This window comes from Oncorhynchus keta, unplaced genomic scaffold (genome assembly GCF_023373465.1).
Source record: "Oncorhynchus keta strain PuntledgeMale-10-30-2019 unplaced genomic scaffold, Oket_V2 Un_contig_1083_pilon_pilon, whole genome shotgun sequence".
Classification (NCBI taxonomy): domain Eukaryota; kingdom Metazoa; phylum Chordata; class Actinopteri; order Salmoniformes; family Salmonidae; genus Oncorhynchus; species Oncorhynchus keta.
The window spans coordinates 73,403-87,432 of record NW_026277222.1 but is presented as its reverse complement, the minus strand read 5'-3'; the positions used below and the strand labels follow the sequence as shown (position 1 = coordinate 87,432).

The following is a 14,030-nucleotide window of genomic DNA, read 5'->3' as shown; positions in this document are numbered from 1 at the left end:
CATTAAAGACATACGGTAAAGTCATATTCTATTCATTTATATTTGTGATCATAATGGATCAAACAAATGTTTAACATTAGATCTCGTGACACAGCTCATCCCTGCAAATATTAACCTAGAGCTAATATTATGTGAAGTAAGCTATGCTAAGACCATAGCTAATTCAATATATCATGTGAGTGAATGAATGGATGGTGACGTACCGGTCTTCCAGGTTCCCCAGATGGCCCACTTTCACCTAGTGTCCCTTGGTGACCCTGTTTAGAGAGCAACGACACACTGAGTGATTAATAAACTACTCAACGACATGATGACAGCACGGGACACTGCTGTTTAAGAACAACAGCAGATTGTATCACAGTAGTTACAGTTTAACATATCACCCATTCTTAATACGAGTTGTAACAGCGGAACAAGCTATCAGAATAAGAGCAGAAAGATAGTTAAACTTCCAATTGGAAGGACACAGGATTTACTGTGTACCTTATGATGTGTGTGTGTTTATTGTAATGTAAGCATTCATAAACACAATTTACTGTGATTAATGGCTCTGAAACTGAGGAAGCTTATGTTCAAATGTAATGTGAAGTACGGGCTTGTTAGTAAGCATTTCGCGGTAAGGTCTACACCTTACCGTGAAATTCGGCCAGTGGTGTAAAGTACTTAATTAAAAATACTTTAAAGTACTACTTAAGTCGTTTTTGGGGGGTATCCGTACTTTACTATTTATATATTTGACAACTTTTACTTGACTACATTCCTAAATAAATACATTTTCCCTTACACCCAAAAGTACAAATTACATTTTGAAAGCTTAGCAGGACTGAAAGTCCAATTCACGCACTTATTATTATGCTCCTGGCTATCTGTAAATATATAAAAAAGAAAAGAAAATGGTGTCGTCTGGTTTGCTTAATATAAGGACTTAGACATTATTTACACTTTTACTTTCGATACTTAAGTATATTTCAAAAATTACATTTACTTTTGGTACTGAAGTATATTTAACTTTTCATGCATGTCTGAAACAGGTATGGGAATTAAATAAAGTTGTAAAATGTGAACGAAGACCAAACAAAAGGTTAAGTGTCTGAAGTTGTATTCACATTTTAGTCATTTAGCAGTCGCTCCTACACTACATGACCAAAAGTATATGGACAACTGCTCTTCGAACATCTCATTCCAAAATCATGGGCATGGAGTTGGTGCCCCCTTTACTGCTATAACAGCCTCCACTCTTCTTAGAAGGCTTTCCACATTGCTGCCAGGACTTGCTTCCATTCAGGTACACGAGCATTAGTGAGGTTGGGCACTGATGTTGGGTGATTAGGCCTGAATCGCAGTCGGCGTTCCAATGAATCACTGGAAATACAGCAATTTATTTCCCCACCCACAGAATTTTCCCACAGTGCAGCATAATTTACACTACGTTTCATCCCTATACACTACGTTTCATCCCTATAAATTACAGTTTTCTGTTACAGTGTGTGTGTGTGTGTGTGTGTGTGTCTGTGTAACATGGCTGTTGGCTGCGGTTCAGACAGACGTGCACACTCAACAGTATTCAGCTGCCTCAGAGACTCATGTGAGATCATCAATAATGGCAGTTCTGAACTGGCCAGGTTACTTTGTCAGCTAGACATTTACACACATCTTGTGTGTATGTGTGAGAGAGTGCATGCGTGTGCGTACGTGCATGTATGTTCTCAATAGGACCATCTATTCCCATGGGAATTACATAAACAATCTTAGAGGACTGACTTTCAACTTCACTTTTATGAGTGCCCCACCCCTCGTACCCCCTCACTTGGACTCTCAAATCTCTGGCTCCTCACAAGCTCCTCACATCTCTATCTTACCATTGATCCCTTTTCTCCAGGAGGTCCCGGCAGGCCCATCTCCCCTCGATCCCCCTAGAAAACACACACAATCATACACTGTAAACACGCCAACTTAACCATTGCTTAATCAGCTTTATTCTTTGAGGTGTGTGGACTTCAGAAGGACAAGAAGTTGAGCTAAGGAGTGAAAGTTTGAATTTGAACAAGCTTGTTGAGTAAAATTACAAATATATGTTCTCAAAACCACACCCATCATCATCATATTTCCCAGCATGTTCTATTGTAGGTTTCAATACCTGTGTTTTTGCATGTACTGTATTGGTTGATTAATCATATGCTACACAACATCCACTGAACAACAATATAAACTCAACATGTAAAGCGTTGGTCCCATGTTTCATGAGCTGAAATGAAAGATCCAAGAAACGTACGTAACGATTCTCGTCCTCTTCTTCTGATGAGAAGTAGCAAGGATCGGACCAATATGCAGCGTGGTATGTATCCATAATGATTTAATGATTTAATTCATACAAAATACAAAAGAACAAGAGAATCCAAATGAAAACCGAAACAGTCCCGAATGGTGCAAACACTGAAACTGAAAAATAAACACCCACAAATCAAAAGTGAAACCAGGCTACCTAAGTATGATTATCAATCAGGGACAACGATTGACAGCTGCCTCTGATTGAGAACCATACCAGGCCGAACACAGAAAATCCCAAATTATAGAAAAAAGAACATAGGCAACCCACCCAACTCACGCCCTGACCATACTAAAACAAAGAAATAACAAAGGAACTAAGGTCAGAAATGAAAGCATATTTCTCTCTAGTTTTTATTTACATCCTTGTTAGTGACCATTTCTCCTTTGCGAAGATAATCCAAGATGATGGCATATCAAGAAGCTGATTAAAAAGCATGATCATTACACAGGTGCACATTGTGCTGGGGACAATACAAGGCCACTCTAAAATGTGCAGTTTTGTCACACAACACAATGACACAAATGTCTCAACTTTTGAGGGAATGTGCAATTGGCATGCTGACTGCAGGAATGTTCACCAGAGCTGTTGTCAGATAATTTGATCAGTTGATTTCTCTACCTTAAGCCGCCTCCAGCGTCATTTTAGAGAATGTGTTGTGACCAGAGTGCCCCATGGTGGCGGTGGGGTTATGGTACGGGCATGTATAAGCTACGGACAATGAATAAAATAGCATTTTAATCGATGGCAAGTTGAGCTCCTGAGGCACATTGCTGTGACATTCATGCGCCGCCATCATGTTTCAGCATGCACTGTCAAATGTCACAAAGATCTGTACACAATTCTTGAAATCTGAATATGTCCCAGTTCTTCCATGGCTTGCAAACTCACCAGACATGACACCCAATTAGCATGTTTGGGATGCTCTGGATTGATGAGTAGGACAGCGTATTCCAGTTCCCGCTAATATCCAGCAACTATGCACAGCCATTGAAGAGGAGTGGGACAACATTCCACAGGCCACAATCAACAGCCTGATCAATTCTCTGTGAAGGACATGTGTCGCACTGCATGAGGCAAATGGTGGTCACAACAGATATTGACTGGTTTTCTGATCCACGCCCCTACCTTTTAAGGTACTGTATCTCTGACCAAAATATGCATATCTGTATTCCTAGTCATGTGAAATCCATAGATTAGGTCCTAATGAATTGATTTCAATTGACTGATTTCCTTATATGAACTGTAACTCAGTAAAATCTTTGAAAATGCCTGCATGTTGAGTTTATATTTTTGTGCAGTATAAATAAAAAATCTAAACTAATCCAACCTGTTAGTAGTTTGACTTTTTGCACCCGTTACTGAGATGAATGTTCCAGTTTATATGATTTAGGTAGTCTCAAATAGGAATTACACATAACTTTGCAAGCCAGCATTGAGTTTTGAATCAACATACAATTGTAAGGCTAAGTGTAAGTGATGGGGCAACGAAGCTTGAACATGTCGAGCCAATTGTTTCAAATAGGTTCATTACTCAAGGCTTTGATCAACACACTAAATGGCACCTGTTAGTCAAAATAATTTAGAACAGCAAAATTATTAGAGATGACGTCATACACACAGGATAGCCTTTTTATCTTCTACCCGAAACCAAACCAATCTGGTGATTGTTCTACAAAACTAAGCTTCGGGAATCGATCACCTGCTTCTGATAAAATGATACAAGCGTCAGCACACTGCTTCGAAGTAAAATGCTTATCAGTTCCGATGCATAACTTGGAGCTCCTGTATCAAATGTAACATCACTAGTAGGGCAACCAGCTGCAATAGGATTGTGTGTTTGTTTAATACAATGGCATTGAGGTTGATTCAACATACAGTTGTAGGGCAACCAGCTGCAATAGACCGGTTGGTTGTTTAACAACAAAACTGACGCATGCACAACTATGGAACAAAACATAAGGGTTGGCTTAGATAGTTGGCAAAATGTTAACTATATTTTGTCTCCAAATGTTTATTGGAAACATAAATACATTTGCATAAAGAGCCCAGTTGTTGGTTTGCTAGTTAGCCAATTTTAGCCATATTAGCATAGACATGACATCAGTCAAAACACCTCAAAACAAGAGATGGTATCAATAACAATATAAAACGAGCAGAAACGAGCCACTTACGATTCCCCACTTGACAGCTTCTTGTCATTGTTGCTAGCTATAAGACCGTTCAGAATCATTACAAAACACGCATTCTGGCCATGTCGATAACCACTCATCCTTTTCATGTTGTCAGTCAAGCCTTCTATTAGGATTGTGAGTTTGCGCAACATCTGATCAACAAAGTACAGCAAACTCACAATCCTATCGAAGCCGGTTCCCTTACAATTGTACGTTGAATCCACATCTTTTTTTGATTTTCTGTTTATAGGGCACCCACATCCAGGACAATCAGATAATGGTCAGATATTGGAACTCAGACACTCAAATACACCATGGTGATCACAGACATACACCCCTACGCAATAACAGATGAGAGATGGGGGTGTCTTACCTTCTCCCCTGCCAATCCAGTCTCTCCAACAGGCCCAATAAAGCCAACCAGGCCCTGTGAAACAACACAAACAGAGCCAGAAAGGGAGTTCATATTAACATTAGTATTATTGTGTTAATAATAAAACAACCAGTGGCCATAACACTAGGTATTTGCGAAAACTCTTACCCTTTCACCCAAGCCTCCAACCTTCCCGGTGATACCAAGCTCTCCCTAGGAGAACAAATAGCATGTTACTTTTTTTTTTTTACTGTACTTACAAGGAAGAATACCCAAAATCGATAGCCAATATGCTGAACAGTCTAATGTATTTTATATTCCATACAGCATATTGAATGTAATAATTACTGGAGGAAGATATAAGAGGCAACATTTTACTCTTCTAAATTTGTATCAGCATAAATAAATCGCCAACTTCTCATAGACATAGTTTCTGTTCACTGCGTGTGTGCGATTAGAAGAGTAAAATGTCAGCATCAATGTATGAAAAGGTCAGGTGTGTGAGGTAATCCACAGCTGTCCTCACCTTCACTCCATCCGTTCCAATCTTTCCAGGGAAGCCCTTCATGCCGACTCTACCCTGAACAAAACACATAGCCCACCGTTGACCACTCAATGTGCAGAGCCTGTGGTCTAGTGGTAACACTCCCAGCAGGTCACATACAGTGCATTTGGAAAGTATTCAGACCCCTTGACTTTTTCCACATTTTGTTACGTTACAGCCTTATTCAAAAATTGATTAAATTATTTTTTCCTCATCAATCTACAAACAAAATCCCATAATGGCAAAGTGAAAACAGGTTTTTAGAAATGTCTGCAAATGTATTACAAATAAAAAACAGAAATAACTTAGACATAAGTATTCAGACCCTTTGCTATGATACTTGAAATTGAGATCAGGTGCATCCTGTTTCCACTGATCATCCTTGAGATGTTTCTAAAACTTGATTGGAGTCCACCTGTAGTACATTCAATTGATTTGACATGATTTGGAAAGGCATACAGTGGTTAGTCCACTAAAAGTTTTGAGAACATGCTGCAGAACTTAGAGGCAATTTGTGGTTTAGTACGGCACCCTGTGTCACCACTTCATGGCTTCAGCCCAGCGCAAGGGGGAGTTAGAGAACTGATTATGCTTATGGGTCCTACTGTGTCTAACTGACAATGAATGGGTGACAATAAACCTAAATAGAAACTGATACTTGTGCACGACTTCAGTATTACTTACTAAAACTGTTGTTACACTAAGGTTTTATTATTTTGTTGGGATTATTTTGCTCTTACTGTAGTTGTGTGGCCCACTCCCGACAAGCCATGTTGTACAGTGCCTGAGTGGTGCAACGGTCTAAGACACTGCATAGCAGTGCAAGCTGTGTTTCTACAGATGCTGGTGCAATACCTGTGCTGGCCTCTACTGGGAGACCCATGAGATGACTGTAGGTTTTTGATTTCTCTCCCTCTAAAAACAGAAATAAATAATTCTAGCCCATGGGGAAGGAGGAAGGGGGGGCGCACAATGGGATTGCCCTTCCCCAGCTGTATCCCAACCACACTGAGTAGCACAGAGCAACACTAAGGGGCATTGTATTAATAATGGCGCTGACTAGGGAACTGTTCTAAGTGCCAGTCTGCACGTTCAAACTAATACAATGTATCTAATAATGGCATCTTTATGCTTTCGTTAATACAATAATGATACAAATACTCTTTAAAAATGACGATGTTTATTTAGTTATGGATCCATAATGAATTACTAGTTGCTTACTGGAAAATACTCTTTCAAAACACACGTTCTACAGCACCATTATGGCTACCAGCAGGTAGCTGGACAATAGACTTGCCTAGAAGGAGGTTAGGGAGAATTATATTGTCAAATGTATTTCTTAGTTAGGTTGGCTATATCACAACCGGCCGTGATTGGTTGCAATTTCAGTTTAATCCACCAGAAAAGACAAACAAATAATACAACAAAAATGATTATTATTATTATGTATCACATCCGACTGTGATTGGGAGTCCCATAGGGCGGCGCACAATTGGCCCAGTGTTTCTCTCCCCCTAAAAACAGAAACAAATGTTTTGGCCTTTACAAATATTATTTTGGCTTTTATTCAGATTACAATCGCTCACTTTTGTTTTCTGTAAAAATGAAATAACCTCCAAAATAACGTTATATATTAACAAGTTGATGGCACAGTCATATAGCCCGGCACCTACATAAAGCTGAGTGACTCGCTCATTCATGGCCTTAATGTTTGCGACTCGCACAAACATTAATAAACGATAAGTGTCCCTTTTTCTCCCTCTCTTCCCCACCCCTCTTCATTTGCTGAGTAACAAGCTGCCATATTTTAAACAGTCCGCTAGGGACTGTTTTCTCATGTATTAAGTGTGTATGTTATCCTGTTTTCCCATTTAGTTAGCTAGTAAATAAATTATTGAACCAGTTTGTGTAGTACTGAATCATAAGTAAGGTTGGATGCAGACGCATGAGGTTACAACTGTTTAGAATGATGATATGATAAGAGGTAATGATTAATAAGACCACTGTTTATTAATGTAATAGATAGTTGAAATCGGAAGTTTACATACACTTAGGTTGGAGTCATTGAACCCGTTTTTAAACCACTCCACAAATGTATTGATAAACTATAGTTTTGGCAAGTCGGTGAGGACATCTACTTTGTGCATGACAAGTAATTTTTCCAACAATTGTTTACAGACAGATTATTTCACTGTATCTGTCACGCCTTGGTCTTAGTATTTTGTGTTTTCTTTAATTATTTGTTCAGGCCAGGGTGTGACATGGGTTTATTGTGTTGTCGTATTGGGGTTTTTGTAGGCATTGGGATTGTGGTTGATTAGGGGTGTGTCTAGCATAGGCTTGGCTGCCTGAGGCTGTTCTCAATCAGAGTCAGGTGATTCTCGTTGTCTCTGATTGGGAACCATATTTAGGTAGCCTGGGTTTCACTGTGTATTTTGTGGGTGATTGTTCCTGTCTCTGTGTTAGTGTTCACCAGATAGGCTGTATAGTTTTCACGTTCTGTTTGTTGTTTTTGTATTTGTATAGTTATTTCATGTATTCGCTATTCGTCATTAAAGAACATGAGTAACCACCACGCTGCATTTTGGTCTGACTCTCCTTCAACAAACGAACAACGTTACAGTATCACAATTCAAGTGGGTCAGAAGTCTACATACACTAAGTTGACAGTGCCTTTAAAGAGCTTTGAAAATTCCAGAAAATGATGTAATGGCCTTAGAAGCTCCTGATAGGCTAATTGACATCATGTGCGTCAATTAGATGTATTTCAAGGCCTACCTTCAAACTCGGTGCCTCTTTGATTGACATCATGGGAAAATCAAAAGAAATCAGACAAGACCCCAGAAATATAATTGTAGACCACCACTAGTCTGGTTCATCCTTGGGAGCAATTTCCAAACACATGAAGTTATCATGTTCATTTGTACAAACAATAGTACCCAATATAAACACCATGGGACTACGCAGCCGTCATACCACTCAGAAAGGAGACGCGTTCCTAGAGATGGAAGTACTTTGGTGTGAAAAGTGCAAATCAATTCAAGAACTACAGCAGAGGACCCTGTGAAGATGTTGCCGGAAACAGGTACAAAAGTAACTACATCCACAGTTAAAACAAGTCCTATATCGACATAACCTGAAAGGCCGCTCAGCAAGGAAGAAACCACTGCTCCAAAACTGCCATAAAAAAAGCCAGACTACGGTTTGCAACAGCACATGGGGACAAAGATCATACTTTTTGGACAAATGTCCTCTGGTCTGATGAAACAAAAATAGAAATGGTTTGGGGGTGCTTTGCTGCAGGAGGACTGGTGCACTTCACAAAATAGATGGCATCATGAGGCTGGAAAATTATGTGGCTATATTGAAGCAACATCTCAAGACATCAGCCAGAAAGTTAAAGCTTGGTCGCAAATGGGTCTTTCAAATGTTCAATGACCCCAAGCATACTTCCAAAGTTGTTGCAAAATGGCTTAAGGACAAAGTCAAGCTATTTTATTAGGATTAAATGTCAGGAATTGTGAAAAACTGAGTTGAAATGTATTTGGCTAAGGTGTATGTAAACTTCCAACTTCAACTGTATATACCTTCTAGGGTTTAATTCGAAAGATGATAAAACAACCTCTTCTGTGTTAAGCCAAATCCTAATGAGTTCATTGTTACATGATTAATTTAATCGGGTAACAATTAAACATAGTTAGTTGATTAAATAAATAACAGTCATCAGATGAATGAAAGTAAAGTCACAACACGTTCCTCTTGGGTTGACCACAGTCGCTCGAGAGAGAAAGTGAACCAGAGAGTACTGAGGAAAGCAGACAGATGGTTGAGTGAAGCACATGCGCAAAGCACTGTGGCACCTGGCCAGAGATCACTCATAGGGAGAGGACGAGACAAACACCACTTCCCCTGAGATTTAGAGAGAGACAGGATGGGAAAGAGAGACTATAGAGAGACAGACAAACAAAAGGGGCCTAATAGACAAGAAGAGAGAGAACAAAGATGGAAAAGAAAGGGAAAGGAATAAGATACCATGCACTGTAAGAACAATGGTTGAGAGGGAAACATGGCAACATGTCATGTCTACAATTAGACCACATTAAACCGTCAAATTCTTTGTTTACTTGTGTTTCAGAAAGACGTACAATTTGTATCACAGGTACCGGAAGAAGTTACTTTTTATTAGTACTATTTATTTAAGCTGTTATACCAAGTCACTTCTCACTTTACTACTTCCATACATTTTATTACATTTACATTTACATTTAAGTCATTTAGCAGACGCTCTTATCCAGAGCGATTTACAAATGTTTATCATGCTGTATATTCTATTGTGTACATTTCTCATAACTAGTTTATTACTTTTTATATTGTACTTTTGTATCTACTTGTTTTTTTGTACTTCATATTTGGCATTTGATTCTTGATATTGAAACTCACTGTACCGTTTATACCTGTGCACATTAATAATGAAGAACATTTGATTAATTTGAGTCTATCTTAAAACAGGGCAATGGACATAGCAATTATCACCACCTTATATTTAAGGGCCTTGCTTGAGGGCACATCGATAGATTTTTTCACCTAGCCGGCTCGGTGATTCCAACCAGCAGCCCTTCGTTACTTGCCCAATTCTCTTACCTGTTAGGCTACATTGAGTATGAGAAACCTGTAACCTGGTCAGTCAACCTACACTGCGGTGTTCATAAACTTTAAGAGCTACAGGTGTGCAGTCGTATGGTTCAGTCGAGCACTAACACACTTGACTCAGCTAATCACCTAAATCATATTGTCTGATCTCAGTTCCACTGGAGTCCAAAGTCAGTTGCACACGGTTTCAACTCAGTCTATACAGCTCAGACCTGGTTCTATGTGCCAGCTCCTCTGTGATACATAACTGGGCAGATGCTGCAGAGCTGCTGACATGAAGCCAGTGTTCCGTTGTTCTCAGAACTACAGGCTTTTCAGCTGAATGTGAATTAGCCTGTAGGACTGAGTATGTGAGTGGGTATAGATTACCTTTACTCTACTTCTGCAGAGCAAATTCAGTGTAACACAAGATTAAACACCCAGAATGAAGACGGTCTGGACAACATCAGAGCTCAGAGACTCAGCATAAAAGACAAGTAGAATAACATCAAGATGCATTTAGAGTGCTAACTTTATCAATAACACAAATCTGTACATTTACAAATGCACACAAGAGTTTGGGTCTACTTTCTGACTTGAAATGGAATTGACCCCATTCCAAATGTTCCTAATTGAAAAGCATTGAAGAGAATTGGAATTTCAGTACTTCCTGAATTGACTGGAATTTAAATGTAATTGACCCCAACCCTGATGCACAGACATACAGTGCATTTGAAAAGTATTCAGACCCCTTGACTTTTTCCACATTTTGTCCACATTTAAATAAATGTTTTATTCTCAAATTGTATTAAAAATAAAAAACTGAAATATGACATTTATATAGGTATTCATATCCTTCACTAAGTACCTTGTTGAAGCACATTTGGCAGCGATTACAGCCTTGAGTCTTCTTGGAAATGTTGCTACAAGCTTGGCACACCTTTATTTGGTAATTATGTCATTTTTAGTTCATTAAAGTGAGTGTGGAAGAGCTGAAAAAAGTATTGTTGTCTATCAACAATGACAAGCCACCGGGGTCTGACAACTTGGATGTGAAATTACTGAGGATAATAGCGGACGATATTGCCATTCCTATTTGCCATATCTTCAATTTAAGCCTATTAGAAAGTGTGTGCCCTCAGGCCTGGAGGGAGCCGAACGTCATTCCGCTACCGCTACCTGGCTCAAACAGCTGACCAATCAGCCTGTTACCAACCCTTAGTAAACTTTTGGAAAAAATTGTGTTTCACCAGATATTTCACAGTAAACTAATTGACAACGGACTTTCAGCACGCTAACAGGGAAGGATATTCAACAAGCATAGCATTTACACAAATGACTGATGATTGGCTGAGAAAAATATATGACAAAAAGATTGTGGGGGCTGTTTTGTTAGACTTCATTGTAGATTTTGACATTATCGATCAGTCTGCTGCTGGAAAAACGTATGTGTTACGGCTATACACCCCCTGCTATATTGTGGATAAAGAGTTACCTGTCAAACAGAGGGTGTTCTTTAACCTTAAGGATATGGGGCAGCATTTCCACTTTTGGATAAATAGCGTGCACAATTTCAACTTCCTGCTACTCATGCCAGGAATATATTATATGCATATGATTAGTAGGTGTGGATAGAAAACACTCTGAAGTTTCTAAAACTGGTTCAATCATGTCTGTGACTATAACAGAACTTAAGTAGCAGGCAAAACCCTGAGGAAAAACTGTTCAAAATTATATATATTTTTTGCCTCTGACCGTTCCCGTCCGTTGTCTTTGCCAAGGGATATTTGATAGCGACCATTTTACAGTTCCTACGACTTCCACGGGATGTCACGAGGCTTTGGAATTGGGTTAAAGTTAATCATTGGTGCAACGAAGAAGAGGCACATCCTGGAACAACGTTACACTGTTGAGAGTTACGCAAGAGGGAAAAAGGTGCATGTTTTGTTTACTTGCTCTATTGAATAGAGATTGCCCCGTCTACAATTTGATCGGTTATTAACGTTTAAAAATAGCTAAAGTTGTATTACAAAAGTAGTTTGAAATATTTTGGCAAAGTTTATAGGCAACTTTTGAAATGTTTTGTAGTGACGTTGTGTTTTGGCAAGCTGTTTTTTTCCGGATCAAACCTGCTTCATAAATGGACATTTTGGGTATACATGGAAGGAATTAATAAAAAAAAAGGACCAATTGTGATGTTTATGGGACATATTGGAGTGCCAACAAGGAAGCTCGTCAAAGGTAATGCATGTTTTATATTTTATTTCAGCGTTTTGTGTAGCGCCTGCTACGCTAGTTATTTTGTTTACAACTGGTTCAGGTGGGTGCATGCTATCAGATAACAGCTTCTCATGCTTTCGCCGAAAAGCATTTTAAAAATCTGACATGCTGGCTGGATTCACAATGAGTGTAGCTTTAATTGAGTATCCTGCATGTGTGATTTAATGAAAGTTTGAATTTTAAAGCGTTTTATTTGAATTTGGCGCTCTGCATTTCGAGGCTATTCGCCACTTGAGACGCTAGCGTCTCACTATCCCCAAGAGGTTAAACACCCCACCCGTTCAGCTGAAACGGTGGCGCGGGGAATGCAAAAATATTCTTAGAAATATGAAAGATAAACACCTTGTTCATCTACCCAGCGTGTCAGATTTGTAAAATGTTTTACGGCGAAAACACAGCATATATTTATGTTAGACCACCACCAAAACAAAGAGAAAACGTAGCCATTTTGTACCACAAAAGATAATATGACAAAAAGCAGGATAAAAAAAATTAATAATTCACTAACCTCTTGAAAATCTTCATCAGATGACAGTCATATGACATGTTACACAGTACATTTATGTTTTGTTCGAGAATATGCATTTTATATCCATACATCTCGGTTTACATTGACGCCATGTTCAGAAAATTCTCCAAAATGTCCTGAGGAATTATAGAAAGCTACGCCAGATAACAGAAATAGTAATCATAAACTTTGACTAAAGATACATGTTCTACATATAATTAAAAAGATACACTGGTTCTTAATGCAACCGCTGTGTCACATTTCTTTTTAACGTTACAGAAAAAGCCTAACATTGCAATAATCTGAGACAGCGCTCAGACGTAACAATATTTCTCCGCTATGTTGGAGTCAACAGAAATACAAAATTACAACATAAATATTCCCTTACCTTTGATGGTCTTCGATCAGAATGTAGTGCAAGGAGTCCTACTCCAACAATAAATCGTTTTGTTTCATAATGTTCAATTCTATTGTCCATGTAGCAGCATCTGCTACCACTTTCAGCTCAAATGCCCCAAAAATGACTTCTGGTCCAGGACAATTTTGCATCAAAACTTCCAAATGACATATTACAGGTTGATGAAACTGGTCAAACTAAGTGCAGAATCAATCTTCAGGATGTTATAAACGTACAAAACGAATAGCATTCAAACCGGGCAATCCTAGTTCATCTCGGGCTGATTGGAACAGACAAAGCACTCCAAACGCATACGCGCCTTCAAGCACGTGACTCTTTTGCGACACTGTAGCGCTTTCCTTCCCATTAGGTCAAAGTTCACAGCAAATGTTCCATTACACTTTCTACTGAATGAGGACATCTAGTGGAAGACATAGGAAATGTTTCCCGATCCATAACTTGTTGGGAAGGGAGGGGGCGATGACGTCAAAGTTGCCCCAACTTTCAGGATTCCAAAACTAGTTTGGAAGATTGCCTGCCCTGTGAGTTCTGTTATACTCACAGACATAATTCAAACGATTTTAGAAGCTTCAAATAATAAGCATATATTAGCAATTTAGGACAGATTTTGATGCAGTTCACGATGGGCACGCAATTCATCCAAAGGGGAAATACTGCCCCATATCCTTAACAAGTTTTAAGGCACATGAAAGTTCAAATGTTCGAGAAGGCATTTCTGCCAAAAAACGCATTTAGATATAAATAAAATGTAACGTTCAAACGGCTTTCCTACGACGTA

The 14,030-nt window shown here is 39.0% G+C and overlaps 1 protein-coding gene across 1 annotated transcript in view; it reads right to left on the bottom strand.

Annotated features, from left to right (window-relative positions):
• The window catches only part of col27a1a (collagen, type XXVII, alpha 1a), a 172,596-nt gene that overhangs the window by 93,391 nt on the left and 65,175 nt on the right, over positions 1–14,030 (bottom strand). Inside the window, exons 19-23 of the mRNA XM_052500505.1 lie at positions 5,400–5,453; positions 5,042–5,086; positions 4,874–4,927; positions 1,860–1,913; positions 204–257 (exon numbers count right to left, since the gene is read on the bottom strand). Of these exons, the coding sequence (XP_052356465.1) occupies positions 204–257; positions 1,860–1,913; positions 4,874–4,927; positions 5,042–5,086; positions 5,400–5,453 (261 nt within the window). The remainder of the gene's footprint in view (positions 1–203; positions 258–1,859; positions 1,914–4,873; positions 4,928–5,041; positions 5,087–5,399; positions 5,454–14,030) is intronic.